This window comes from Etheostoma cragini, chromosome 18 (assembly GCF_013103735.1).
Source record: "Etheostoma cragini isolate CJK2018 chromosome 18, CSU_Ecrag_1.0, whole genome shotgun sequence".
NCBI lineage: Eukaryota > Metazoa > Chordata > Actinopteri > Perciformes > Percidae > Etheostoma > Etheostoma cragini.
In genome coordinates, this window is record NC_048424.1 from 14,657,177 (window position 1) to 14,683,402 (window position 26,226).

The window sequence follows — 26,226 nt, forward strand, 5'->3', positions numbered from 1 at the left end:
AAGCAGCAAAACAGCCCCAGACCATCACACTACCACCACCATATTTTACTGTTGGTATAATGTTCTTTTTATGAAATACAGTGTTCCTTCTACGCCAGATGTACTTGGACACACACCTTCCAAAGAGTTCCCCTTTTGTCTCATCAGTCCACAGAATGTTGTCCCAAAGGTCTTGGGGATCATCAAGATGTGTTGTGGAGAAATTGAGACAAACTTTGATGTTCTTTTTGCTCAGCAGTGGTTTTCTCCTCGGAACTCTGACATGCAGGCGATTTTTGCCCAGTCTTTTCCTGATGGTGGAGGCATGAACGCTGACCTTAAGTGAGGCAAGTGAGGCCTGCAGGTCTTTGGACGTTGTCGTGGCGTCTTTTGTGACCTCTTGGATGAGTCGTCGCTGCGCTCTTTGGGAAGGTTCACCACTGTTCACAAATGGCTTTATAACCCTTTCCAGACTGATAGATCTCAATTACTTTCTTTCTCAATTGTTCCTGAATTTATTTGGGTCTGGGCATGATGTGTAGCTTTTAAGGATCTTCTGGTGGACCTTACTGTGTCAAGCAGCTCCTATTTAAGTGATGCCTTGATTGTGAACAAGTGTGGCAATAATCCGGCCTGGGTGTGGCTAGAGAAATTGAACTCAGGTGTGGACAACCACAGTTATAGTATGTTTTAACAAGGGGGGCAATCACTTTCTCACACAGATTTTTCCACACCATGATGGTTAGGATTTTTTTTCACCTTTAATAATATACACCTTCATTTACAAAATGAATTTTGTGTTTACTTGTGTTGTCCTTGACTATTGTTTAAATTGGTTTGATGTTCCGAAACACTTAAGTGTAACAAACATGCAAAGGAACAGGAAATGAGGAAGGGGGCAAACACTTTTTCACACCACTGTATATGTGGTCATTAGCTTCCTTTTTCTTTTTAGCATACTTACCAAGGATCCTTTGCTGTTCTCTACATATTTTTTTGACATTTTTAGGCCTTTATTTTTGTCAGGAAAGCTAGACATGACAAGGGAGAGAGAGGGGCAATGACATGCAGCAAAGGGCCGCAGGTCAGAACCGAACCTGCGGCTGCTGCATCGAGGACTTAGCCTCTGTATATAGGCCACTCTCTACCAGGTGACCTACCTAGGCGCTTGTACATTTTTTTTAATCTTAATCCTCAACTTACTATTTAAACCACAGCAAAGCTCATCCTTATGGAAGTCCATTAAAGGTTCACTTGCATGTATCAGTGTGTCATACTCACACTGATGTGAGAGCAGGACAACACACAGGAGCTTATTGTACTTGTTGCGATTGGGTGGGTCTCTGGATCTGTGTGTGTTACTGCAGGAACAGTGCAGAACAATTACATCCTCTCTTGGTGGAGCAACACCAGTTTGATTGAAGGACGTGATAGTGTGATGTCGCTCGTGTTATGACTGTCTTGGAGACATGAAGGGAAGATTGCTGAATAACATTTGCCCAGACTGTTATTATTCCAGCTGACGGTTGGAGCTGTGAAGCCATCATAGGGCTTTTCTCACAATGGCAAGGCACCCTCCCAGACCCCCTAAACATGATGGATGTGAATCTTGGAGAGCGTGAATTATATAAGGTCAGTGGAGAAAAAAAGAAGAAGAAGTTGGGCTGCTGTTGTCTATGAGGACAGTTGGCTGCAGCCATGGAATTGTCTGCTGCTTTTTAATAGAGCCGCGGGCCGTGGGCAGGGGAGCCAGCCAAGATGAGGTCAGTGTTTGTATCCGAAACGGCCTCTACGGACCACTGTCCTTTGGCAGTCAGTGAGCTCAAAATCAATCAAAATTAGACAATTTGGATTGGAAGGCAGTCATGCATCAAAAAACTGTTTGTGTTGTCCTCTGAGTTGGAAAAGAAGAAACCATACATACTAATACGTGGGTTAAGGACATTACCTTTCACAACTGAGGCTTTCAACAAGCTGCATTTAAAGCTCTATTCAAACCATGGTCACTGGGACTGTTTATTTTGAGAACCATCAAACTTACATCACACATTATTTGAGACTTTTGTAGCTGGAAGTGAAAGCAGAGTGCTGCAGCAATACAAAAGAAATAAAACATGTTTTTTTTAACTCTCTTCATCTTGCTTCAGTGCTTTTTACACATATGTTTTAACAACACTGCAAGTCCACTTGTGTGAACCAACAGGAGCTACAGAAGTATTTAAAGGCAAGGCTGTAACTTTCCTGAGTCAAAAATCGAAATCTGAATTTATTTTATTCCTTGTTTGTTTTCCTATATTCAGCACCGTACATTGGAAGTTAAATTATCTGTCAGAGTATATGTGTGTGTTTAGAGAGTGTGTGTGCATGCACAGCAGTAGTAAAGTAGCCTGTAGGCCTGCTCTGTGCTCAGTTTGATTTCCTCAGTGGGGTAGAGATATTGCTCGAGCAGACACATTCATCTGGACTAAGGCACCGTGAGTCAGCCTGGGGAGGCTGCAGGTCAAAAAAAAAAAAAAACTGACAAGGATACATATTTTCATAACCACGGTCTTGGAAGAATGAAGGGGCCAGCAGGAAAGATTGCCGAGGGGGGTGAAGGGAGGAAATGGGAGGTTGAGGGGGAAAGAGACGGCAAGCAGGAGGAGCAGCTGAAAGAATAGAATTTTGTCAGAAAACCCAGCATCCGTTTCACCGGCCTGAGGCTGTAAGTTGTCATTTGAAACATTTTCTCTGCAACAGGCCAGATGATTTCCTCCCTCTCTGAAGAGACTTCCATTGCAGCAATGCCACTCTGTGCAACCCACTGTAGATTCAGAAAGAAGCATCGAGTGTTGGGATGCAGGTATTTTTACAATCAGTGACATAAAAGATCATTTAAGCTTGTATATGATGAGGTTGTACAGCCTGTTCTCTCCACGCTCACGACAAGGCTTCAGCTGCAGCTTTGCGGTTCACTGAATCTTTTATATGATTCAATTGGAAATGCAATGGTTTGTTCTCTTGTTTTCCCTTTTCCTCTCTCTCTCTCTCTGTGTGCCTTATGTTTCTTTTCTTCCCACTGCAAGTGAACAAGTGGACACACATTTCCATAAACCGCGCAGCAATAAACAGAAATCACTACTTGAGTTTCTGCTTTTTAAAAAACAGCCAATTCCAGCATCCCCTGGAGTAGTTCCCCACTCTTCAGTACATTTTTTCCTTTGTAGGAATAATTTGTTATTACTCAATTTAATTGGTTAGGATTAAAATCAATTCATAAATCATGCGGCAACGTAGTTTTGTGGTAAAGCTGATGTATCACATCTATTCAGCTGGTCAGCAATCGATCATGAAAATGCCCATGAATCTTCTTGACAGGTTAAATGGTATTTACCCTGAAAAAAGTGAAGTGCCGACTAACTGGCTCGTAGCAACACCGTGTGATACCCTTGACCTTTCTGTGTTTGCTGCGGCGTTAGCCTCTTAAATTATCAATGACGGAAGATTTGAACCGCAGTTAGGTGGACAGAATGCAAAAGAAGTCTTGCATGTATTTCAGTGGACTCAAGTCATCAATGTTTGATCTATAGGTTCCCATAATGGTTAATGGTGTTAAAAAGAAGAAGAAAGAATCAAGGATGTTACAGGAAAGTGATTAGCAGACTCGCTTGTGATTATTACTCATTTTTATGATTTATTGGCTTCTAAATGGAAGTATAAAATAGGCTTAGTGCTCTAAGTGGAAGTCACCTTCAACAAGAACATCAGCAATGCCGGTAAATGGCAATAATGATAAGCAGTGGCGTTATAAGCTTATTAATGCGGTCAGGCTGGTCTTCCTAATCCCTCTGTCTTTTACATTTGATAAAAGGCAGAGGACGGCTGTCCCCTTTTCCATTTTAAATCCCAGACATTTCTCTTTTTGTCTACTCTATAATCATTGCTTTGTGCGTACCACTGGATTGCTTCCTGTTTAGCTGTGTGTTTACGTTTTATTTGCATACTGTGGAAGCAATAGAGCCTAACGAAGATGGTGCGTACACACTCTAATATCTTTTAGTATCACAGGACAATATTCCCATGCTTCCAATGGGCCTCTTTCATTTTGTTCTTTGACAGTAGAACCCTGAGCAAAGTGTGCAATCTGGAAGTTTTGTACATGTAGACTTTTATTAGCTCTGTGCCTAAACAGCAGATGACAGCAGGGCAAAAGGTTAATAGCACAGCTACTGTGTGCAAGCTTTTGGTGTATTCTGTGTAACCTGTGGTAGAGCACATTGTATCAGCCAAACGTTTTTAGAGTGTGCCAATTTGAGCGTTTGTACTGCTACGTGCGTGTTCACTTTTAAGAAGTGTTTCACGTATTGACAGACGGCTAAGATATTCTGTACTAATGACTGTCTCTGGCCTTTCTCTTTCACAGCTCCCATCAACCCTCACCTGAGTAAGTAATGTGCACCTCACTTAGCATGTCTCATCAGAGAGCGAGCTCCTTTTGTTGTAGTACAGTTTGTGAGAACAAAGTAACTGCACATCCCGTAGAGATCTGACTCGCAACATGTCACACTATGACTATGAGTTCCTTCACAAGTAGCACTTAATGAAGTATGATAAATAAGGCTTCCTTTAGGAACTCTGGTCTTAACCTGCATCAGGCTATTCAACATGTTGAGAGCTTTAAATCGCCGCAGGACATTGTGCATTTTGGATGGAGTGTATTTGCATGAGATATGTGGTTTTGCGTGTGTGTGTGCGTGTGTGTGTGTGTGTATGTGTGTGCGTACGCTCTGTGCTTTGTGAGCATTACTTATGCGTGCATCTGTGCTGTATGTTTATATTCTTTAGTCCCATTTATCACACATTTCATTGTTGAAACTTTACATATTCAAATCATTCACGCCTTGAGAATCCGCACTTAATCATTGTTTGCTGTGCTGCAGTGTGCTGTTGTGTATTGTGCTTTATTTATTTATATAGATATATATTTTGGTGGGTGTTTACACAAACATTGCCAACATAATAACAAACATCCTAATCACCAACATCATTATCCAAATCCCTGAAGGAAGCTATCTTACCTGCACGCCTCCTCTTTCTCCCTCCTTCCTCTGCCTCTCCTCCAAATCCTCCTATCTCTCCTGGGCGCAGAAGGCAAAAACATTTAGTTTAGCTCACAGTGGATGGGGGCATTAGTGTCTAGCGCCCGGAGCTAGACCTCCATTTAAATCTGCATGCCTATGAGGAGAAGAGTCAGGAGTGCCTGTAACCCAGCCGCTTCCCTCCGCTCATCGACTCCATTGCGTCTCTCTCTCCTGCTCTCACTTTCTATCTCTTTCTCTGCCTTGCAGCATCGCTGCCCTTCTTACTTCTCTTGGTCCATCCACCCACACTCTACCTCCGTCTGTGTTACCTCCATTACCTAAGTAAAAGCTGCAGATTCTGCTCCTTGCAAGGTCACCACTCCAAACTGCTCCCAGCTACATTTTAATAAATCAATGAATATTTATCAGAACACATGCCTGCATCCGACAGTTTTACTCCCTCTCTGAACACTCTACTGGTTTAAAAATGTCAGTCAAATGCTGTGGAAAGCACACCCACTATACAGAAGATGGAGAGTGATACAGATGAAGGAAGGTGTGTCAATATTGAAAAGCTGTTTAGAGAGTCCTACTAGTGAAACACTACCAAACATAGGAGGACACTCTTTTTGACTTTCAATCATGAAATTAAGAGTTACCGGTAATAAAATGATCATGCTATGACCAAGACACACATACACACTTATACGTCTCATACATATACAGGAGGTGTCACACTGCACACATAAGGTACCTACGAGGCAGTGTATATCTTCTTACTTTTTTATAATGATGTTAATGTAAGAGCGCGGTTCTGGTCTGTCACTTACCAGGAGAGTTCCACTGCAGCTTTGAGGAGGAGCCCATCTGCATGTTCACCCAGGACAAGAATGATGATTTTGATTGGACGCGGCACAGCGCCGCTACCCGTGATACCAAGTATACGCCCAACACCGGGCCCAGTGGTGACCGCAGTGGTTCTAAGCAGGGTAAGTAGTTGTAAAAGTCCAACTCCCCCCCCCCCCCCCCCCCCCCCCCCCCCCCCCCCCAGACAGTGACTATCCAATCATAGCTTAGCTGTAGTAAAAACAATACTTGGTATACAAAAATAGTTTAGAGGATGACTTTCAAAAACCAAGAACAGGGAACGAGAGACTGTAAAGAATGAATAAGACAGCGTGTTTATCTGCTGTAATGTCAGACATTAGCAATCTCAGCTTACTAGCATACTAGCTATTTAGAAACACACCGTTTAAACATAATACAAGCTGGCAAAGAGATGGATGGATGGATGGATGGATGGATGGATGGATGGTCTGACCACAAAAAGTCTACTTTAAAAGATCCTCTAACATAAAAACAATCTCCTTTAAATATCATTACTTGTCGGATATGGGTCTTCCACATTTTCTTGTCCTACTGGATAAAAAAAATCCATTTTCAATGTTTACTGAAGGCCTCGAGTTTTCAGACCACACTCTAAACTGCAGAGATTTTAGGTGAACACAGAGAAACTGTTCCCCTATCAGCAGATGTGAAAACAAACTCTGCACATAAGTTATTCTGAATGTTGAAGCTGTCACATCCACGCATCCAAGTGACGTAACATAAAACCAAGTTGTATTACTGGAAGGACGAAACAAAACCATTTAAATCTACATTAAGAGTTAGCTGAAGACCTTTGTTTCTTTTTTTAGTGTTACAGCTGTCATGATGTGCGTGTCAGAACCTACGACTGCATCACGAGGAGAGAGAGAGAGAGAGAGAGAGAGAGAAAGAGAGAAAGAGAGAGAAAAAGACAGGGTGTGTGTGCATATGGACATAAGGAGAAAACTGAAACTCAAGTTTATTAGGATATCATGTATAATTAAATTAAACTCACCATTCAATTAGCAATTTGGGCATACTCTCAACTAATCTGTCATAGCGTAGATGATAGACATCAGTAACAGACGGAGGGTCTCCCTCATTATTTTTTTTTAATGTGCCCCACTGAGTAATTATCTGGTCGGGAGGGGCTGTGAGGTTTTTAATTTCTGACAGACAGAAGGTAGATACTCATGTTTGAGCCACAGAATTAAAAATAGGAAAAAGGATGCTGAACTGTCTTTCGTAGCTCGATGATGCTGACTGTTTGCCGGGGACACGTAGCTTAAGCCTCAGTCTTTTTAGTTTATAAACCTTATATGTAGCCCTCAAGTGCACAATTTTAAACGTTTCTTGTTTTAAAATACATACAGAGACAGCGTCCATGGAGTTAGCATTAATTAGCTGCTACCGAGCAGTGATAAAATTTGCTAGCAACAGTTGCATATCAGCCAACAAAATCGGCCAAGAAATCTTTCAGAACTCAGTGACACACTGCTTCAAAAACTGCTGAGGAATCTGCCACTGTCCTCCCTGCAAACCTGCCCTGCTGGAAGGGACAGCTTGACCCGTTAAGCAGCAGGGGCTTGGTAAATGGTTACTTGATTGATGCCTTGGATAAGTGATCAGTTAGGTGATTGTTTGATTGAGCATTCCCTAATATAGCCTCATACTCGTGGTGGCACAGTGAGGTACTTTGTGTTTACAACAGTCCAATCATGTGTCATAAGCTTAGCTGGAACCGAATTGGAAACCTCAAATTAACAATGTTGCAAGTTTTAAAGTGTTTGTCTGTGTGCTTTGGCGCAACACATGCTGAGAAAGGCCTCCACACTATTACACTGAACAAGAATACTTACCTTTAGAAAATAATAATAATAATATATTTATTTAATAAAGCACCTTTTACAGAAGAAAGTCAGAGCTTGCTTCACAAGAGTACAGTTGTTAAAGATAACAGTAAAAAGAACAAGCAATAAAGAAGAATCAAGTAACAATAGAAATTCAAATAAAAACTTTAAAATAGGACTTAAAAACAAACAAAATTACAAATCTGAGACAAAGAGCTGATTTGCGTATACATAGAGACATGTAGAATATCTGTAGATTAAAGGCAAAAATAGATACAAATCATCAACATTCACTAACCAGTAAGCAAGTTACTCAATTGAATTGGGCAGCTGGGGATTTATCTGAATAAATGAACAATTATTTTGCTAAAATATGCTCTGAAAAAACAGTTGGAGTAAATGTAAGCTATTAGTTTTGCCAGCCGTCAGTGTGGCTCAGAAAACCCTGCACCTGCTCATTTGATTGGAAAAACGTTGGTTGAATGCACACGTTTAAATGGTTCTTTTTCATGTAATTTATGCATCAATACATGAATTCCCTCAAACCGTGTCATTATCCTGTTATTTCTCAGTTATGCGACAAGACATGAACAACAACATGTTGTACCTATTATACAATAAATGCAAACATGTCCGTAAAGGTTTTACCCCGCTGACATGTTAAAATAAGTTAGAAGGATTCAAGTGTTCCCAACTGCATACTAGATGATTTCAGCTGGACTCATTGTGTCCTCTTTTCATTCATGCAGCACAATCTGACGATGAGCAGCCTTGATCATTTATGTTCAAGATAATCTTGTAACTGAGTCCCTGTTGCTGTTTCCATGGGTACCTAAACCAGAGAAATTGGCATTTTAGTATTCAATATGTTAGTTACTGTACATGTGCAGGTATTCAATATTCAAGAAATTGATAAATAATGAATTAAAATAATTGGATTTGCAGGAATCCGTCGGTGGATTTTATGCGAATCCACTGATGGAAGGTATCTGTGGTGGAATATAAGTGCCTATTATGGTGCTGTGGCAGTAGCAGCAGCTGAAGTGGTAAATAATGCATTGGCTTTAATCACCTAATGGTTTAAAAATGTCCAGCATTTAATTACCAGCCCCATTCCTCTTTGCGCATAATTATCTGAAATGAGATTTTACTGAGGGAGATGTTCCATTTGATTTTGGCTGGAGGGGCGCGGAGACGCTTGCTAGCTACCGTCCCTGTGCCTGTGGCAGGGCAGAGATTGGCTTCAGATCATGTGGCCCAGACACAAACAGAGGGCTGTCTAAGACTGTCAAGCCCAGGGAGCATAAATGTAACCCATTTGTTATTGCCTTGATTTGCCCCTGGTTATTGCCATGATTAAAAGGAGAACTGTCCTTCGTAGAAAGCCCGGCACCTTATCACAGATATGGAAGGTTTTAATTTCCATCATGCTACCACAGAGTGGCTGAAAAGGCAACTGAGCATGACCAAAGATGCCTCCCTTTTTTCTAGTGTTTAAAGTGACAAATAATTTGAGGGTCTATTGTAGGCAGTCAGGAAGTAGTTGTGGGGGTCTCACAATAAACTCTCCTATTTTATTTAAATGTTATATCCACTGCTTGTGCAGTTTTGCCGCAAGGCATAATGACTTTGTCCTGAGGACATCAACAAGGCATATTCAGATAATATTCTCTCTATACACAAAGTGTATCACATAGGTCATAATATTACAGTTTTTGGGTGAGGTTACCTTCGCTTTTAGCTTCAATACAGAAGCTAAAACCGAAGGCAGCCACGTATATATATATATATATATATATATATATATATATATATATATATATATATATATATATATATATATATATATATATATATATATATATATATATATATAATAAATATATATATAATATATACACAGAGGTTTACTCCTCGACGCAGCGGGCTTGGGACCTGCGGCCCTTTGCTGCATGTCATTTCCCCTCTCTCCCCTTTAATTTCTTCAGCTGTCTTTAAAAAAATAAATAAAACTGAGATAAATGATGACCAAAACTACAAAATTAGTAGTATTAACCCAGTCTGGATCGACAGCGGTTCATTTACCAGATAGTTTGGGTGCCGCCAGAAGTTCCAGCGGATTTTCACCTTTTTACCTTGCAAGTTTTGAAGAACATTTGGATCGTGCAACAAGGCTAGCCTTCTTGGTTCGTTTGGGGAATGATTGTGAAGATTCACAAAGAATATGTTTAAAGCATTTGCTCTCTAACTGGGACGTTTTGGGACCGATTTGCAAGGTTTTGTTAAGGACAAAATACACAAAGCGATACGATGGTAAGAGCAAATTACTTTTAACCATGTATCCAGCTATTTTAAATAGCTCACATTACTGTTATGTGTGAGCAGTTAACAGCTTTTATTTTTAAAGAAATACAAACAACCACCGACTGTTTTTTCTCCTATCCTGGAGTGTATGCTCCTATTGCCAGACCTTCCTCACCAGCGCTGTGCAGATAGGTCTTGGCAGTGTGAGACTATAATAAACCACAATTAAATGTTTCGCTTCCTGGCAAAGTACGTTGCACCTTTTATTTAGGTTTTGTATATTAAGATATTTTGTCTGCTAGTGAATCTTACTTGCAATGTATCATGTGTGTTTTTATGTGTCTCAAGGTTTCTACATGTACATTGAGACATCAAGACCACGGAAGGAAGGGGACCAGGCGCGGCTTGTTAGTCCGTTTTTCAACGTAGCACCTAAAAACCCTTACGGTATCACCAACCCACCAGCCTACTGCTTCAGCTTCTTCTACCACATGTATGGAAAACACATAGGTAAGATGCATTCCTCAGATGCTTCATTGTCCCCAGTCTGTATAACAAACAACTGTGTTACTCTTGGGTTTAATCTGAAATACTATATTCAATGCCAAAAATATCATCTGAATTACTATTCATTGCTCAATGGTTCATGGAAACGTATGGAGAAATGGATAATAGAGTAAGCAACACTTGTTCCTTAAATAATCTGTAACTATTCTGTGCTTTTGGTTGCTTAAGCAGCAAAAACAAACTTAAAGTGGAACTTAAATTGTTTTGTCATTTTACTGTTAAATGAAGGCGATTCATTCTAATCTATGCAGAACTAAATAGCAATCAATGAGGCAACAACACAACACATTTTATTTAGAAATTAAAAAGAGACCATTATGAAGCATCTTTTGGACATCACACTGGCTTTGGGACATAAACTAAGGGATCTTGAAAATGCTGTGGGGCAACGTCACAGTTTCACATTGGAAATTGTCTTTTTTGTTGTCAAGGAATACTTATTTGTGAGACAGAAACACTTAGTGAGAGAAAAAAGGGAGAACAGCAGCACCTTTCAGTAATTTCCAGAGAGTTTGTCCCCATGGCAGGTGCTGCAGGGAGTTTTGTGCTTTTATGCTAAGATTTTGGAAGTGCAGCTTTAATATATATAATTTTTGCAACAAACCCTTTCAAAGGTGTGTACACAAATGCTGGGCTGTAGATTTTACATTCCTCTCTGAATGTAGATAACAACCTTGCATGGCCCATTTGAAGATGGCAGAGCGACTGAGTGAGCCATCTGTGGCTTACTCTTAGGCTTCCTTCACCGGGGAACCAATCAGCCGACCGCAAGCACTCCCTGCTCTGAGAGCAGGCTGTATGCGTGTTTGTGCATTCGGGAGTGGCAAGAAAGATTGGATCTTAAGTACAAAAGCAGCTGGATAAAATATGTTGTTGAAGGCCTCTATTGGTGTTTTCTCTGCCTGAGCTTCACCCTGTATCATTAGCTATTGCACATCTTCATAGGGCAGGTGAGGGACAATGCCGGGTGGGGTTGTGGGGTAAAGTTGGTATCATAGGGGCTAAAGGCTGTTAAAGCTGCAAAAGGTAGAATGCAAACAAACAGCAGAATTTGTAGAAGCGTAATACCTTTTCCTACAGCTCTTTGCACGGGCAGTGGATGCCCAGAACCACCAATAGGAATGCGCTTTTTCTTTTTGAAACAACCTGTGATTGTTAGACCTGTGAAGGCTAGATTTTCTGAAGCCTAAATATAGAGCCAAGAGGAAATGCAGAAGTCTTGTTTTCTCTTTGACCAATTTCTTTTATTACAATATGCTGAAAGGTTATTATTGAACTTTTCTTCCAATGATGCCAAAAATAAAGTTTCCTACCACAGCTTTAGGGCATGAAAGCAGTTTCTTTGATGGCAAGTTCATGTTGAGCACTCAAAGAACTGTATACAATAATAGCAAAAAAGGTAATTCTACAGTTCTCCATTTTCAAAACAGTGGAGAGAGCTAAACGCGAGGACTGTTCCAGTCATTCTTGTTTATAAGTCTTCAATGACCCAGTCAGCATTCTCGGCAACCCAAGGGTTAAGGAAGTCTGATCTATTTTGGCAGTGAGGCTTTGATTTCCACATATTAATTGACCCAATATAAGCCACTTGAATGCCTCTCAAACCAGTTCAACTCCCCCACTGACCTCCACATGCATGATGGTTCCTGTGGTGCATTTGGAACCTGACAACCTTTTTCCAGTCATCAACCAATGTGTGTTAGGTCACTGCACAATTGTGTTTTTGTAGAATCTTCTGTTGGACTGGCTAGTAGCTGTTAGGCCAAGCCACCAGATGTCTCCCATTTTAATCTACTAGAAAAGGCACCTCTCTTAGCAAACTTATCAGTCTTGTGTTATGGACTATCACCTTTGACATTTTTCAACTTTAAAAAAAGCCCAGCGACTACCGTTTTTGGCAGTGGTAAAAATGTCTATGGCATCGAGCCATTCTCGGTGATCCGTTCATATCCAAAACAAATGTTACCATAGACTACATGCAAAGCAGCCTCGTAGCCCAGTTTGTCTGGTATTTGAGGCTGACTCGCACAGTGATGGGCATACATAGCTGTCTGCCAGTGTGTCTTTTAATCAGAATCAGAATCAGAAATACTAAATACTAATCAAAAGATACTGATATATCTTATGTGAAATAACCAAAACTGTTGAGACTTTGGCAGATTGTTTGTGTTCACTTGGGACCTTGTCTCTCTTAGTAAGAAGCTGAATGAGAGTTTTCAGCACCATTAAAAAGGAAATTACAGTGATACCTGACAAAAAGAGAGTACACCACAAAGAAAAACTAAAAATACTTCTTCCCTAAACATATTTTTTATTCGACAAAAAAAACAAATAAAAGAATGGAAAATATATAACTTACAAAGTGACGATAGAGGAGGAGAGCAATGGTACTGAATGAACTCAAAAGACAAGGACAGGGAGTTTCAGTTATATGCTCATTAAATGTTCAATAAACTGTGAAATCTCTACTGGCTGGCAACTGTACTCTTCTCTCTTTTGATAACGCCGGTGGAATTAGCACCATCTCCACCTTCCACCTGCTCCGCTCGGAGCTTCTGCTGGACCTGCTCCTCCCACTCCCTCAGCTTTGGCTCTACTTCTTTGCTCTTTCCTTTCAGTGCACTGGCTTATATATCTATTATAGGCTATATTTTCTTTTTTTCTGAATCTTATGTCATTTCAACTTTTATATTTCCCTTTGATGTTTGTTCAGTTACTGTTATTTGCATTTATAATATTCATAGGCTTAAATATAGTAAAAGTCCTTATTTTCAAATTTGGAAAGTGTTGGAAATTTGTATCTTTATTAATGGGCATTTTATGCAGCTTCACATTCATTTTGTCAGAAATTCAACCACTGGACCTGTGAGCTCTACTGCTTATGCAGTGTAATCCACAGATATCACTTTGAATACATTCGACAGATTACTATGAGTAATCAAAAACATTGTTTCTGGAAAATGGGAATTTTCACAGCTTTGCACACAATAACGAAAGTTCCATTTACGTATAGTTGAATATCAGTAATGTCACACAACTCAAAACAAATATCTCAAAAACTCTGCAAATACAACCAAACCTACGTTCCCAGCTTGATACCATGAGCAGCATAGAGTTCTTGTTTATGTTTTTTGGGGGAACTGACCCTTTAATCGTCACACTGAGTTGACAGCAGGACTCCATATGGTCTACAAAATTTAGCCAGGCTACTTTTCAGCTGTCCTCAGAGGAAGTGGAAACGTCCAGGTGGGGGGGCCGGACCAAACATCTGGAGAGGTGGAGACGAGGGAGGTGGAGAGAATATAGGATAGAGGTGTCGATGGGCACTCAGCGGGGAGATGTGAGCTCCTCCGGCTCCCTGCCGAGGTTGAGTAGGCCGTGACATTTCCAATTTGCTCAAATTGATCGCCAGCCAGACCCTCTTTTCCCTGCCCTCCCCATCTGTGGTGATCCCATGCCCAGACTGTGGCGTGTTATGATGAATGGGCTAAATGTCAAGGACTTGAAACCCAGCTCAGATCCTCCATGGCTACGCTCCATTTAGTATTCTGCCTCTCTGGTCGTGAGAGTAATTCGCCCAGGAGCTCAGGAATGTTGGTTTGTAATATTTTCTACCCAGAGAAGAGAAGGCTTATGACAAATGGTCTTAATAATGTATGTTCACGTATATGTTTGTTCTCTTGAACTGTCGTTTTAAACAGTTGAAGGCCTTTTCCTGTGTAGATCTGTGAGTCACAAAGCCATCAGACATGGCACAGCTCCCTCTATAAATGCAGGGAGTTTGATGCTCTTTGGGACTGTGCTGGGGAGGTGAGTCACAGTCAAGTTGTGGCACGACAGCGCTGAAGGCCAGAATCAGTCAATAAGGAGTTTCACCCACACACTGATGAGAACAGTGGCAGAGGCTCAAAGAAACTCCTCCGTAGTTAGCTAGCAGGGGGATACCTGAGACAAGGTCACACTTAATTACTGAAGCGCATATCAAAGTTTTCCTTTGGAGCCTGTGTCGCATTTGTTTATAGGATTATGTCTCCAGCAAAGCACACCAATCATGTCTGTTTTAAGCCTGACCTTCTGAGAAGCAACGGAGTCATCCTTCCATTAGCGCGGAGGGTGGTACTGCAGACCCCCCCGTCCCCAAACACCCCCCACCCTCACCCTCTCTATCTCGTCTTCACTACATAATTTAAAATTTCCAGGAGCTGTTTCTTATTTCTTAGACTCGCACTTCTCTCTCTCCTCAGATCTTTTTAAATTTCACAAGTGTCTGCCACAGGTATTGCTTTTAAAAAGAAAAAAGGTATCCCAAAGAATATACAGCGCGTACCTTTCCTCGGGATGTGATGACACTGACATTACCACCTACATCGAGATGAGTTCAAACAGAATGTAAGCCAGCCAGCTCAGCAAGAACCCTACTACATCCTAAACACTTCACCGGGAGATGAAACCACAGGTCATGTTCTGCACAAGAGCTCATCTCTCACTGGAGATTGTGCTGTCGTTGGGGAATATGTACCCTATACTGTGCTGATGACAGAATATGAACAGGGACATGCAGTGTAGCCTTCCCGTCGTTTCCTTACAAAGATTAGCAGTAATGAGGCACCTCGCTGAGGCAACGATGGTTCAAAAGCAAAGTCGCATTCATAGACGCTGCTGTTTTTGCTCACCAGTTATGTCAACGCAAAGGTGCTGCTTTCCATACTTGTGAAATTCCCTTGACTTCAGAGCAGTGGCCCTGCTGAGCTTTGCTATAGTGTCAATGCTAACCTGATTTGGGTCTCCTCTCTCTCTCTGTCTTCCTGTATTGTGAATAAAAAAACTAACAGAATCAGTCGGTTTGGAGAGGAGGGTAAAGTGGTTGCACTCTGTGTCATCATCTGACAGTTTTATATGAAAGCCAGGGGCCAGACAAGAGGTCTCACTGAGGGGAGTCTTCAATTCAGACCTGCTATATGGTCTATTCTGTCTCAATAAGAGCCAGTACCTCTGTGTTATTGTAAGGGTTATATGAATTCAGTTTAAATGGAACTGTCAAGTTGCATTTTCAAATGCAGAGTTGGTTGGGACATCCAGGAGTTTCTTCCTGTGCAGCAGCTTGAGTCGAATGATGAAACAAGGAAGCTGGACTAAGCAGAAATAGTTTGAAACTAATGATAAATTAGGAACTGTTCTCCACAGGGAAGGTATTTCCCCTTTGCCAGAAATTCTCATCACACATTGCCCATTAGTGATAATTAATTGGGATTAATAAGAGCGAGAGAATAATTTATCATGGCTTGCAGAATCACAACTTATTAAATGTATCAATTCATATGACCTGAGTTCCACCTTTGCTAATGCTTGGCTCCGCTTCCAATGCAGATGAATACATACATTTGAAATGCAGGAGACCGTTGTGAATATTAAGTTTAACCCTTGGATGGTATTCGGGTCAAATTGACCCATTTCAAATTTTTACAAGAAGAAAAATGGTACAGGTTACATTTTTCTACCTGAAACTCAACGGCCTTACCTTTGTTTTCTGGGATAAACATGTATTCTTGACTCAATTCAGAAAATTATTCTGGATATGACTGCTTATGTTTTTTCCATAGTGGATTTTTAACATGAATTATAACCTTATGACAAAAAACGAATCACACTTCCATTTTTAATTGTGTTCTAGTGGAGACTGATTGCATTCCCTAAACATATACGGTATGTTATCTCAGTTGTTTAAAACTGAGATGAAGACAATATTTGTCAAGAGAAAATTTAGTAAAATTTTATTTCAGAATTGTTTTTATAACCCCATATAGGTCACGGGTCAATTTGACCCGAGGGATCCGAGAAGGTCCCGATCATGAAGACAACACAAGGGTTAAGGCCAAGCCCAATTTCACTTGCAATTTTAAAGTGGAATTTCTCCAGTCTGGGTAGTCTAGAGGTATATCAAATATAGGAGTACAATTACTCAGACAGTTGCATTGCATCTTTGTAGTTTAAAACTTTAAAATACTCTTAAATTCTTTAGATTTAGATTTTTATGGAAATTAAAAAGTCTCCACCCTGGTGTCACTGCAAGGTCTGTCTGAACACATATGATCTGTTTAATGCCATACATTTAACTTGATAATATCCATTTCTTAATTGAAATAATTTTAGTTTGACACAACACATCTGAACCAAAGGATTTTCTATTACCATGATCCTGGTGTAATTTGTTCTATGTAGAACTTCTTTTTTTGGATTATGGAAATCTCATTATCATTCTAAGTCATTCTGTACTTAGTCATAAAGTTGATATATTGATGAGATCAGGAGTGTTTGGACACCTCAGTTTAATTTTATTTCATTGTTATACTGATGATGTCTCTATTGATTCTGTCAAGATATCAATAAACATTGATATGTGTTGAATAGTGATAAAGAGTGGAAGAGACAGAAAAGAAGAAAGTACACAAGAGAGGGAATGGGAGAATGGGGAAATGAGGAATAGATAGAAAGAAATGATAGACCAAACTGCTTCCCTTGAGTAGCCTGCTGATGACCTACTTTAGTGTATATCATCAACTGAGAGGAATGGGGACTGCAAGACTTTATACTGTAGTACCATGTGACATTATTATTCAGCTTTTCTCCAATTTACATTGTTTTCCCACTGCCCGGGCATCCATGGCCCACATTGGGGCCACTGCTTGGAGGTTGTACAGTACAGTGCAGCAAGATTCTAAAATATTTATTGGAACCGTGTGTGTGCATGTGTGCTGACATGTATGTGGTGTCTTCTCCCTCATGCAGGAACGCTAAACGCTCTCCTAAAACAAAAAGGTCAAACGACCTCCGAAGGTCCTGCGTGGTCACTAAATGGTAACCAAGGTGACCGCTGGAAGCAGGCAAAAGTAAGCATCCATCCGACAGCATCCTTCCAGGTAAGACCAAAAAATTCAATCAATCCAATACGCAGCAGCATTGCTCTCGTTGCCCTCTATTTTCTTCTCTAACTGTGTTTGCATGTTAAAGTATATATTCCCTTGGGGGCGGCATACTGATGTAGTACTATGAAAGCTGTGATATTAAACAGCGAAGTGGACATTGTTTGTGAAATTGAGAAAGCAATATCACTCCATCAGGACGCCTACTTTTTGCGTGTAGCATAAATAGAACTGCAATATTCTCTATCATTTTTAAGACTGCATTTGCACCTATGTGTCTTTTTTTTGTATTTTATACATGTTACTGTTCCAACACCGCATGCGTTCCTAATTTAAAAAATGTTGAGAATTAAAAACTGTATTAAACACTTGCCACCTGCTATTTTTTATATGGCACAATTTAGCTAAATTACACTGTGTACTTCCTTTAAAAGCAGTGCTAATTTTCTTGTTTTTTGCGAGTCTAACAAGGCTGAAAATATAATTTGACAAACATGTTTTTCTCTCTGTAGGTGGTACTCGAAGGTATCCGGGGACCAGGCATCGAGGGAGACATCGCCATCGATGATGTCACGCTGGAGGAAGGGGAGTGTCGAGACCCACCGCCCAGTGAGTAGCACCACGTTTCCGCCTCCTCCACCCGTTCTTATCTGAACTCCAGCTTCTTGCTCTGCCTCGTTGGACAAGGTTGAGATTTACGAGAGGGGATCTAATCTTAGACAGTTGCCAGCATTGAACCCACCAATTCGTTGGGAGAACACAGTTGCCATAACAACAGTGTTGTAATCACATGAATGATAGCCACGCTGGCTGAGTGGAGCACTGTAATTGTGCTGCAGGACCACACAGAAGGTAAAAACAGCAAACATGGCACAGAACATGGGCTCCAGTTGACATGGTAATATTGGTAGATAGACAAATGCTGCTCATTTAATTTCATTCATGTTTTTTTTAGAGTTGGAGGGACATTCTATCAAAAACCTTCTCAGACAGAGAACATGCTACAGATGAATCAGGGTAACCTATTCACATTTTTCACGTCATTGCAGGAAAAAAGTTACCAATCTTAAAGTTATATTTCATTTGGATCCATTAGGATTCAGAGTGACAGCTGAACCTAATTTGGAGTTACAGGAGTGGTCACCCAGGCTGAGGACAGAGTAACGCCAACAATCATGCATTTCAATCTCACGTGACTTTATGTGATCTAAGACAGAAAACAGAGAACTAGGGCTGATTAAATAAGGGACTTCTGACTGATGAAGGTTTAGAGTAGCTGTTTTAGTGTTGGATCAGGCAGGTCAGTCGTGGCTTAAAGCAACCGTTTGGCATTTTGGGGGAGTAATGTATTTCCTGTCTTGCCTCGAGTTAGATGAAAAGATTAGTACCACTCTGATATTTTTTATCTAACTCGAGGCAAGAAAGTGAATACGCATTTTTTCCAAAATGGTGAACTATGCCTTCCAAAACAATTGTTCTCTTTTTGTTTCTGAGGATGTGTTTGTGTTTCATTCTTTGGAGAATATAAAATCAATTTCTACTAGGGCTGTAACGATATGCAATATGAAACCCAAATCACGACACTCAGATCAAAAAACCTGGGTCTCGGACTGAGAAGGCAGAATCGCAACACACCCCTTCCAATTCCTAGTTATCCTTCCCGTCCAGATCCAATGCTTCCTGATCTTTAAATTAGTATTAATATTAGTCCATTTGGTACCTTATCATCCCCCTTTTGTTATGTAAATTTAGCTAACTGTAAAGATGGCTAAAGTGAAGGTGCACTGGTAATGCTAACGGAGTTGTAACGTTACGTTGGGCGATGTTCTAACTCGGGTGCCCGGGTCTGTTTCACAACTGTTAAGTAAACCGCCGTTAGCGTCCTTGGCACCGGAGTTGAGTGCTGACCTGGATGGCTGCTAGCTGGCTGGGGGCTGTGTGGATATGTCTCCGGGTCCATCGTCAGCTCTCATCTAGACTGCAGCCTTGCAGCGCCGGGAGACTGAGGCAGAAGACAGGGGTGTGCTACTTAGCTAAATTACCATAAGATTAGTTGTCTATCTATGCAGTTAACTTTACTGATGAATTTGTGGGTTGGCCCAGTGTTGTGAACCGTGGTCAAAACAATCATACTAAACTAAATGGGCGTGTTGAACGATGACGTAATCTTATGTTACCCAAAGTAATTAGCTAATGTTATAGACCAAGCACATTAGCATTAGCTACTTGGCAACCAGTACCTTTACAGTTTACACCAACAGACTTTTCCACTTTGTTCTCCCCACAGGTTGGAAGCGGAATTGTCCATTACGGTTACCATTACCATTATTCTTATGTCTCATTCCAACAAGTTAATGAACCGCTGAAACAATTTTAGAAACATTACCAAAAGAATCTTTGGTGGATCGATCATTTTTTAAATCAATCATTATCAATAAATAATTTCTGTCTGTTGTATTGCTGTGTTGCAAAGTGGCATGTAATCAATGACCAAATGATGCCATGTGGCAGATTTTTTTTTTAATTACGTTTACTGAGAATAACTCCTTCCCCCCGAACCTAAATGTGGGTTTGTTGTACCGTTACAGCCCTAATTGCTACCATCAACTTCTATTTCTCTTATTTTTCACTTGCAGATCTCAGCTCAGAGGCTCCGCCCACATGCTCCCATATATGGCTGCTATGCGTCACCTTGGTGATGACCCTCCTGGAAGGTCAGAGGTGACCCTTCTCTCTGTCATCTCAGAGGCAAATATTCAGACCCACCGTCTGTGAACTATACCCTCGGCATCCAATCACCAAAGATTCATGCATCGTGAAAGCAGCAGGGGTCCTCTGACAGACCACAGAGGGGCCAGAATTACTGAAAGAGAGAAAAAAATCATGATAAAAAAAAAGTTACTCAAAAAGTAATAAAGAAGATGCGCTAATTTTTTTTAAAGAGACCTCTTTTACAAAAAACACTCCTCGGTGCAGGACTCTGGACATCTTAACGAGCACAAAGACAGTCGTGCGATGAGTGAGCCTGGACTTTGGCATAAGAGTTCACAAGCGTCGAGGGGAGGACAGTTTGTAAAGCACAAGAACAATTTTATGAAGTTATGAAAATATCTTGAGAAGGCGGCGGAATATAGTCAGTGCTGACTTTTTGAATAGGATATAACAATTTCCTGCTTACAAATACATGGAATCAGACCTTTCTCTGTGTATCTTTATCTTCATTTTTTCGCACCAGATGCCAATCACCGACACTTGTTTTTCCCTCCAGCCTCACGTCACACCTTGACATTTCTTTATCTGCTCGGTGCTGTACTGTAGGAAAACAAGGACTTTGGCAACGTGAGTTGTGTCTGCGTACTCCCCTGTAGCTGCCTACGTATCTCTTAACACTGTGCTCACGAGTCCAAGTGACCAACCGACGGTATGGTGGCAGAACATTGAATGCAGAAGAATCAGCAGAGGTGTAGACAGCTGGACTGGAGGTTTGGGGAGAGAAGTCGAAGCTCAGGAGCTGAAATGAGAGGGAGAGGTGGAAGGAGAGCAGAGAGTGGGGATGTTGAGGGGTGGAAGAGTGGAGGAAGAGGAGGAACAGGCAGAGAGTAGAGAATGGTCCGATTAGTGAGGCCTGACTCGAATATTCAGTCGGCGGTCCGCCTGTGGAACAGAAGCCACTTTACTTTCTGCCATGAAACAAAGTGCCTTCAGATTACAAACCGAATCGTGAGCCTGGGTGTTAATCAACATCGAACACATCTCTGTTCATGTTTCCTCTGATGGGCTATTTTCTACAAGTTTCTTTTGCCCCACAAGTGCTGATGGGAGGGCATGCGTGTTCAGAATGAGTATGGGGTTGTGCTCCACCCGGATAAACTCCTGATGGGACAGTTGCCTGTGTGTGTGTGTGTGTGTGTGTGTGTGTGTGTGTGTGTTTGTTTGTGTGTGTGCATGCGCCTATGCCTATGCATAGTTCAATGTGAGGGCAGCTGACCAGGCAGTGCTGGCAGACATGGTTTGGAAACAATTTGGATAAAAACAGCGGCAAGAGAGAAAGTGAGGCTCTGGAGCTTTTTTGCGGAAAGAAAATATCATACAGGAGGACAGAGACACTTTGTCGAATGAATAACCCACTCTCTCTTCCCATAATTTTCCTTCCCTGCGGGCAAGCATTTTTTAACAAAAGAACAACTGCTGAATAAAACATTGCGTTGTACAGGGAGGAGAGTAATGGAGAGTGTAGGAACTTTGGGCCTGCATTCTCTTCATTAGGGTGATCTGCCTCGCCCCTATCCTCCACCATTTATATGGAACAATATGAGAATAAAAGATAATAATGACCATAATAATAGTCATGATATTTTATTACTCTAGCGAGAATGTTTCTCTGCTTTTACACAAACTGTGAAGATTGACTTTGGAAGATCTACCTGAGACCATAACCTTAACCAGCGGGGTTTTTAAAAAATGTATTGTAAAAAAGAGAAAATAAGAAAATGAAAAATTCCGTTCATTGTTGGTTATGACAACTGTTTTGAGGACTTGTGTCTTGTTTCTTATTTTTCTGTTGAAGATGACTTAACTTGCTTTCTCTTCTTGTTGTCTCCCTTTGCATTGCTTCAGTATCCAAGCTGATGGAACCATAAGAAGTAAACTGTAAAACTTGTAAATGTTAAAGAAGCTCTATTCAAAAGGTTTATGATAAATGTTTTATGTTGGAGTACAGGAAGCACAACATACAGTTTAAGGTCTCAACATAAGAAATCCATTTTATATTTCTCCGCACATACATGACCTACTCCTTCCAAAACAAGTCCACATTTAACAGCAAACTGATTATTTTTTACTTGTTACATTCATATTTATAGTGCAACCAGAAAACTAAAGGGCACAAATGGAACCCAGTCAAGAGTACAAATGAAGTCTTCATGAATGCAGACTGGTTCAGATTGGTGTTGTGGTTGTTCAGCATATGTAGCCTCTTCTGTGAAAGCCTAGGAAGGTTGGTCTGAGTGGGTCATGTACATGTGTGAGCATAAAGCTGTGTACAATAGGTGTGATAAGAAACTAATACATGTAAAGAAGATAAATATGCTAAGCAAAATAGAGCAGAATGATGAGCATTTCAGGGCATCTTTAAAATACCATTACGGTCTGTATGATGTTATTACAGAGCGATAATCACAGCTATTTTCTGCTATTCTTTTTGTTTCCTTTTCATTTTTTCTGTTTGTATTTCCATAAAGCCCAGATCACAATGAATGTAAATGGAGTTCTTTTCTTACAGTCTTACTAGATGTACGGTTTTACTAAAACATGTTTTTTTTTTGTGTGCTTTTGATGACGAGAACTTTCAAAGGTTGTTTGGGACATGTCAAGAACATCAACATTGTCGCCTGACTTTGACACACACTTTGACGCAGTTTCCAAAAATACAAGCTCAGATAAAATACCCATTAGCTAGTTGGGATGTCCTCCTGAAAGGAAGTAATGAAAAGTGCCAAAGTGCCCCGTGCAGTCGTCACTCTTATGGTGTGGATGGATATGAGTTCCTTAAGATGAAATCAATAAGATTTGGTAACTGTTCCTTTTACGGCCACCCTGAGCACCTGGTCGATTCTCAGCTTCGTCTCCAAGTACATGAATGATTCAAAATGACGGCTTGATTTAAATGAAAGAATGCCTTTGGGATCACTAATGTCGAGGTCAAAAGTTTTAAATAAATGGTTCTACATTTTGGGAAATGAACTAATTTGCTTTCTTGCTCAGCACAAAGACAGGACTTTGACAAAGAAAACGGGAAACTGTGAGATTGGCTCTGTCCGAAGGTTACAAAATCCATCTGCCAGCACCTCCAAAGCTCACAAATTATCACCTTATGTTTTACTTGCTTAATTTAATTTAATACAAAACCTGAAGTACAAAAAGTAGTGGTGTAACTGGGGATTGTCACCATGAGCTTGCCAGATAACCAGCAGGGACTTCAGGAAGTCTGTTTTTCAGTCTTTATGCTAAGCTAACTAGCTGCAGGCCATTATTTACTGTGCAGACATGAGAGGGGTATCGATGTTCTGAGCCTACTCTCAGCAAAAAAAGTGTTTAAAAAACAGACTGGGTTTAAAAATTTGAACTACGTATTCGTCATACTGTGAAATTAGTTTTTTGTACGTTGGCATTATATCAGCATTAGCCTCTTAAAAAACTATAGCAGACCTGGTTTTTATCCTACTGTTGTGGTGTAAACTCTGAGTACATTCATACATATCTCCAACATTTTCTGGGACAGCAAAAGAAGTCATTGTTTGTTTTTCTGGTATTCCAACGCCCACCATATCTTCTATTTCCATTTCTGTGCGATGTTCCAGCATGTGTCAGCCTCTGCCCTTTGTGTATACGGGAGATGTGAGAAGCTTGCACACTCAGCCCTGCTCTATTTATTGATAAAAGTCCTCTAAGCCACTTCAATGTACAATTGAAGCGGATTAACAGTTTTTGAATATGTAAACAACGTTGTGTTTAATGACTTTATTTTGATGATTAGAGGCTTCTGTACTAGTGGAAAGTGCGAAGTGTTCATACACTAACGTGGTAAATTGGGTTTGATGTATTAGAAGCTTCTGATTAGTTTGGGTGCTAAATGTGTCCATGTGTGCCGAGTGTTTAATCACTGGGCCCAAGATGCATGCATGCATGCGTGCGTGCGTGCGTGCTTGCGATTCTCTCAGCAGCCACTTTGGTTTGACACTCGTGCAAGTGTGTGCAGTTGTGGTGAAGTTTAATATGGTTACAAAAATAAAATGACAGTATATATTTTTCTCTTTTCTTCATGGTAGACCGCTCAGGAAATCAATTACGTTCGGTATGTTTCACATCAGCATCGCATTTAATCGTTTCTATTAAATTCTTCTTGCGAGAATTGGGATGTTTAAACTACTGAAATTGAATACAACTGTCTGGTAATGAATACTACGTTCTCAAGTGCAGCTAAGCATTGGTGCAGGCAGAGCACTGAAGTCACTACGTTAGCTGATTGGCATCAGCTGTTTCGCAGCTGCTTCACAATCATTTGCTTAATCACGTGCTGCCTAGTAAAGTCCAATCATATTTCTGCAGGTGTAACGCACGGCCATTGTAGCCAGATACCTGGCACTATTATTTCTGCTGAGTCACCTATGTGAATGTTGTTTGCTGCCACTGCTCCCTCTGTCACCCGAACTTCCACCTTAGGTTTTCCTTCTCAGTGTTCAGAGCTCCCTCAAACAGCACAGCATTATTCACCAAGTTGAACTGTTTGCTATAAATCCTAAATGTGTTAAAAGTGTTAGAAAGTATAGCCGGAATTCAGTTAACACAAAAAAAAGCTGAAGTATCAAAGACCCTGTGGTTTTTACAAATACTAAACATTATTAATGATGTGTTAGAGTCCATTGTATTGCATTGTATTACATCGTACTGGGCACAGTATACACTAGAAATTGGTCTTTCCTTTGTAACACTGCTGAAAACAAACGATAAGTCCCTTGTTACTGCATGGGAAAAGGCTGTATCCATTTGGTAGGTGGGAGGAGGGAAGCATGTCTGCAGTACAGTTCAGAGACATAAACCCTTTTCCCTTCTGAAATGCAGTTTCACCATCCATGCTGAGAAAATGACACCTTCAACTTGCTATGCTTGCGTGACATAAATGGTACTTGTTTGTCTTAATTGAAGTGGGAAGGAAATAACGTTGGCCATGATAAATACCACGGAAACAAACAAGGACTTTTTTAATGCTGTTGCATCCTAGATGAAAATGTTGTTTCTTTTGTGCATTGACAAATTCACAAAAGAATTATGCAGCTGTGCATGAATGTACCCAGTGCTTACATTAATACTATGAAAATGGAGCTACTGTAGCATTAAAGGATGTGGTCTGTCAGGGTTTGTGCAGGCTGCAGATTGAACATAATTGCTGCAACATGCAGTGTGCTGAAACTATTTCCCAGGTTCTTTGGTAAATTTGATTAAACCTATCCAACCATGACCAGTTGCAATGTGAGAAAATGTAATTTAAAACCAAGTATTGCCTTAATTCCTAGAAAGTGCATACCTTGTGATATTAAAAACTACAAGAAGAAAAGAAATAGCTTGAAGTCCAGTTATGTTGCTAAACTCAGTTTCCAGATGTAATGTAGATTCCTAAAATTCAGATGCAATTTTTACATTGTACGTACTAAGTTACAGCTATAATTACTTGGAAATGTATTATTCTTACCATGTATTTAAATATGTGTTTAATGTTAAACAGAGTGCTTGAGGGTCTTTAAAAGGAACAGTACCAACATTTATGTCTGAGTGGGAATGTTCTCATTTTCTGTTCAACCTAAGAAGGGCTTTGTCACATTGTGCCATTCATTGCGCTATTTAGCTCCCCAAATAACCATTCAGTTCCACATATAATTATATCTGGTAGTGCTAATTATCACTATACACACACACCCTGCTTTCGTAGTATATATTCAGGAAAGAGAATTGGTGCCAACAGTGTGGGGGGAAGGAAACAGATTTGACAGAAAAGTGTTCATATGAGGGACTCGAACAAAATGTCTACTCTTATTACTTAAAAAAAATAAAAACACCACTGTGTTGAATGTGATCTCAAGAGTAAAATTGCCAACTTAATGCAGTGAGTTTCTTTTACTTTGA

General features: G+C 40.5%; 1 protein-coding gene across 4 annotated transcripts in view; it reads left to right on the forward strand.

The window, feature by feature from the left end:
* mdga2a (MAM domain containing glycosylphosphatidylinositol anchor 2a) overlaps positions 1 to 24,767 on the forward strand; it is a 174,024-nt gene extending 149,257 nt beyond the window's left edge. For all 4 annotated transcript variants that reach the window (XM_034900955.1, XM_034900954.1, XM_034900956.1 and 1 more), the window contains 6 exons: positions 4,382 to 4,402; positions 5,873 to 6,028; positions 10,409 to 10,570; positions 17,414 to 17,544; positions 18,060 to 18,156; positions 20,184 to 24,767. In XM_034900955.1, coding sequence (XP_034756846.1) covers positions 4,382 to 4,402; positions 5,873 to 6,028; positions 10,409 to 10,570; positions 17,414 to 17,544; positions 18,060 to 18,156; positions 20,184 to 20,272 — 656 coding nt within the window. In that variant the 3' untranslated portion in view covers positions 20,273 to 24,767. The remainder of the gene's footprint in view (positions 1 to 4,381; positions 4,403 to 5,872; positions 6,029 to 10,408; positions 10,571 to 17,413; positions 17,545 to 18,059; positions 18,157 to 20,183) is intronic.
* The last annotated feature ends 1,459 nt before the right edge of the window (positions 24,768 to 26,226 follow it).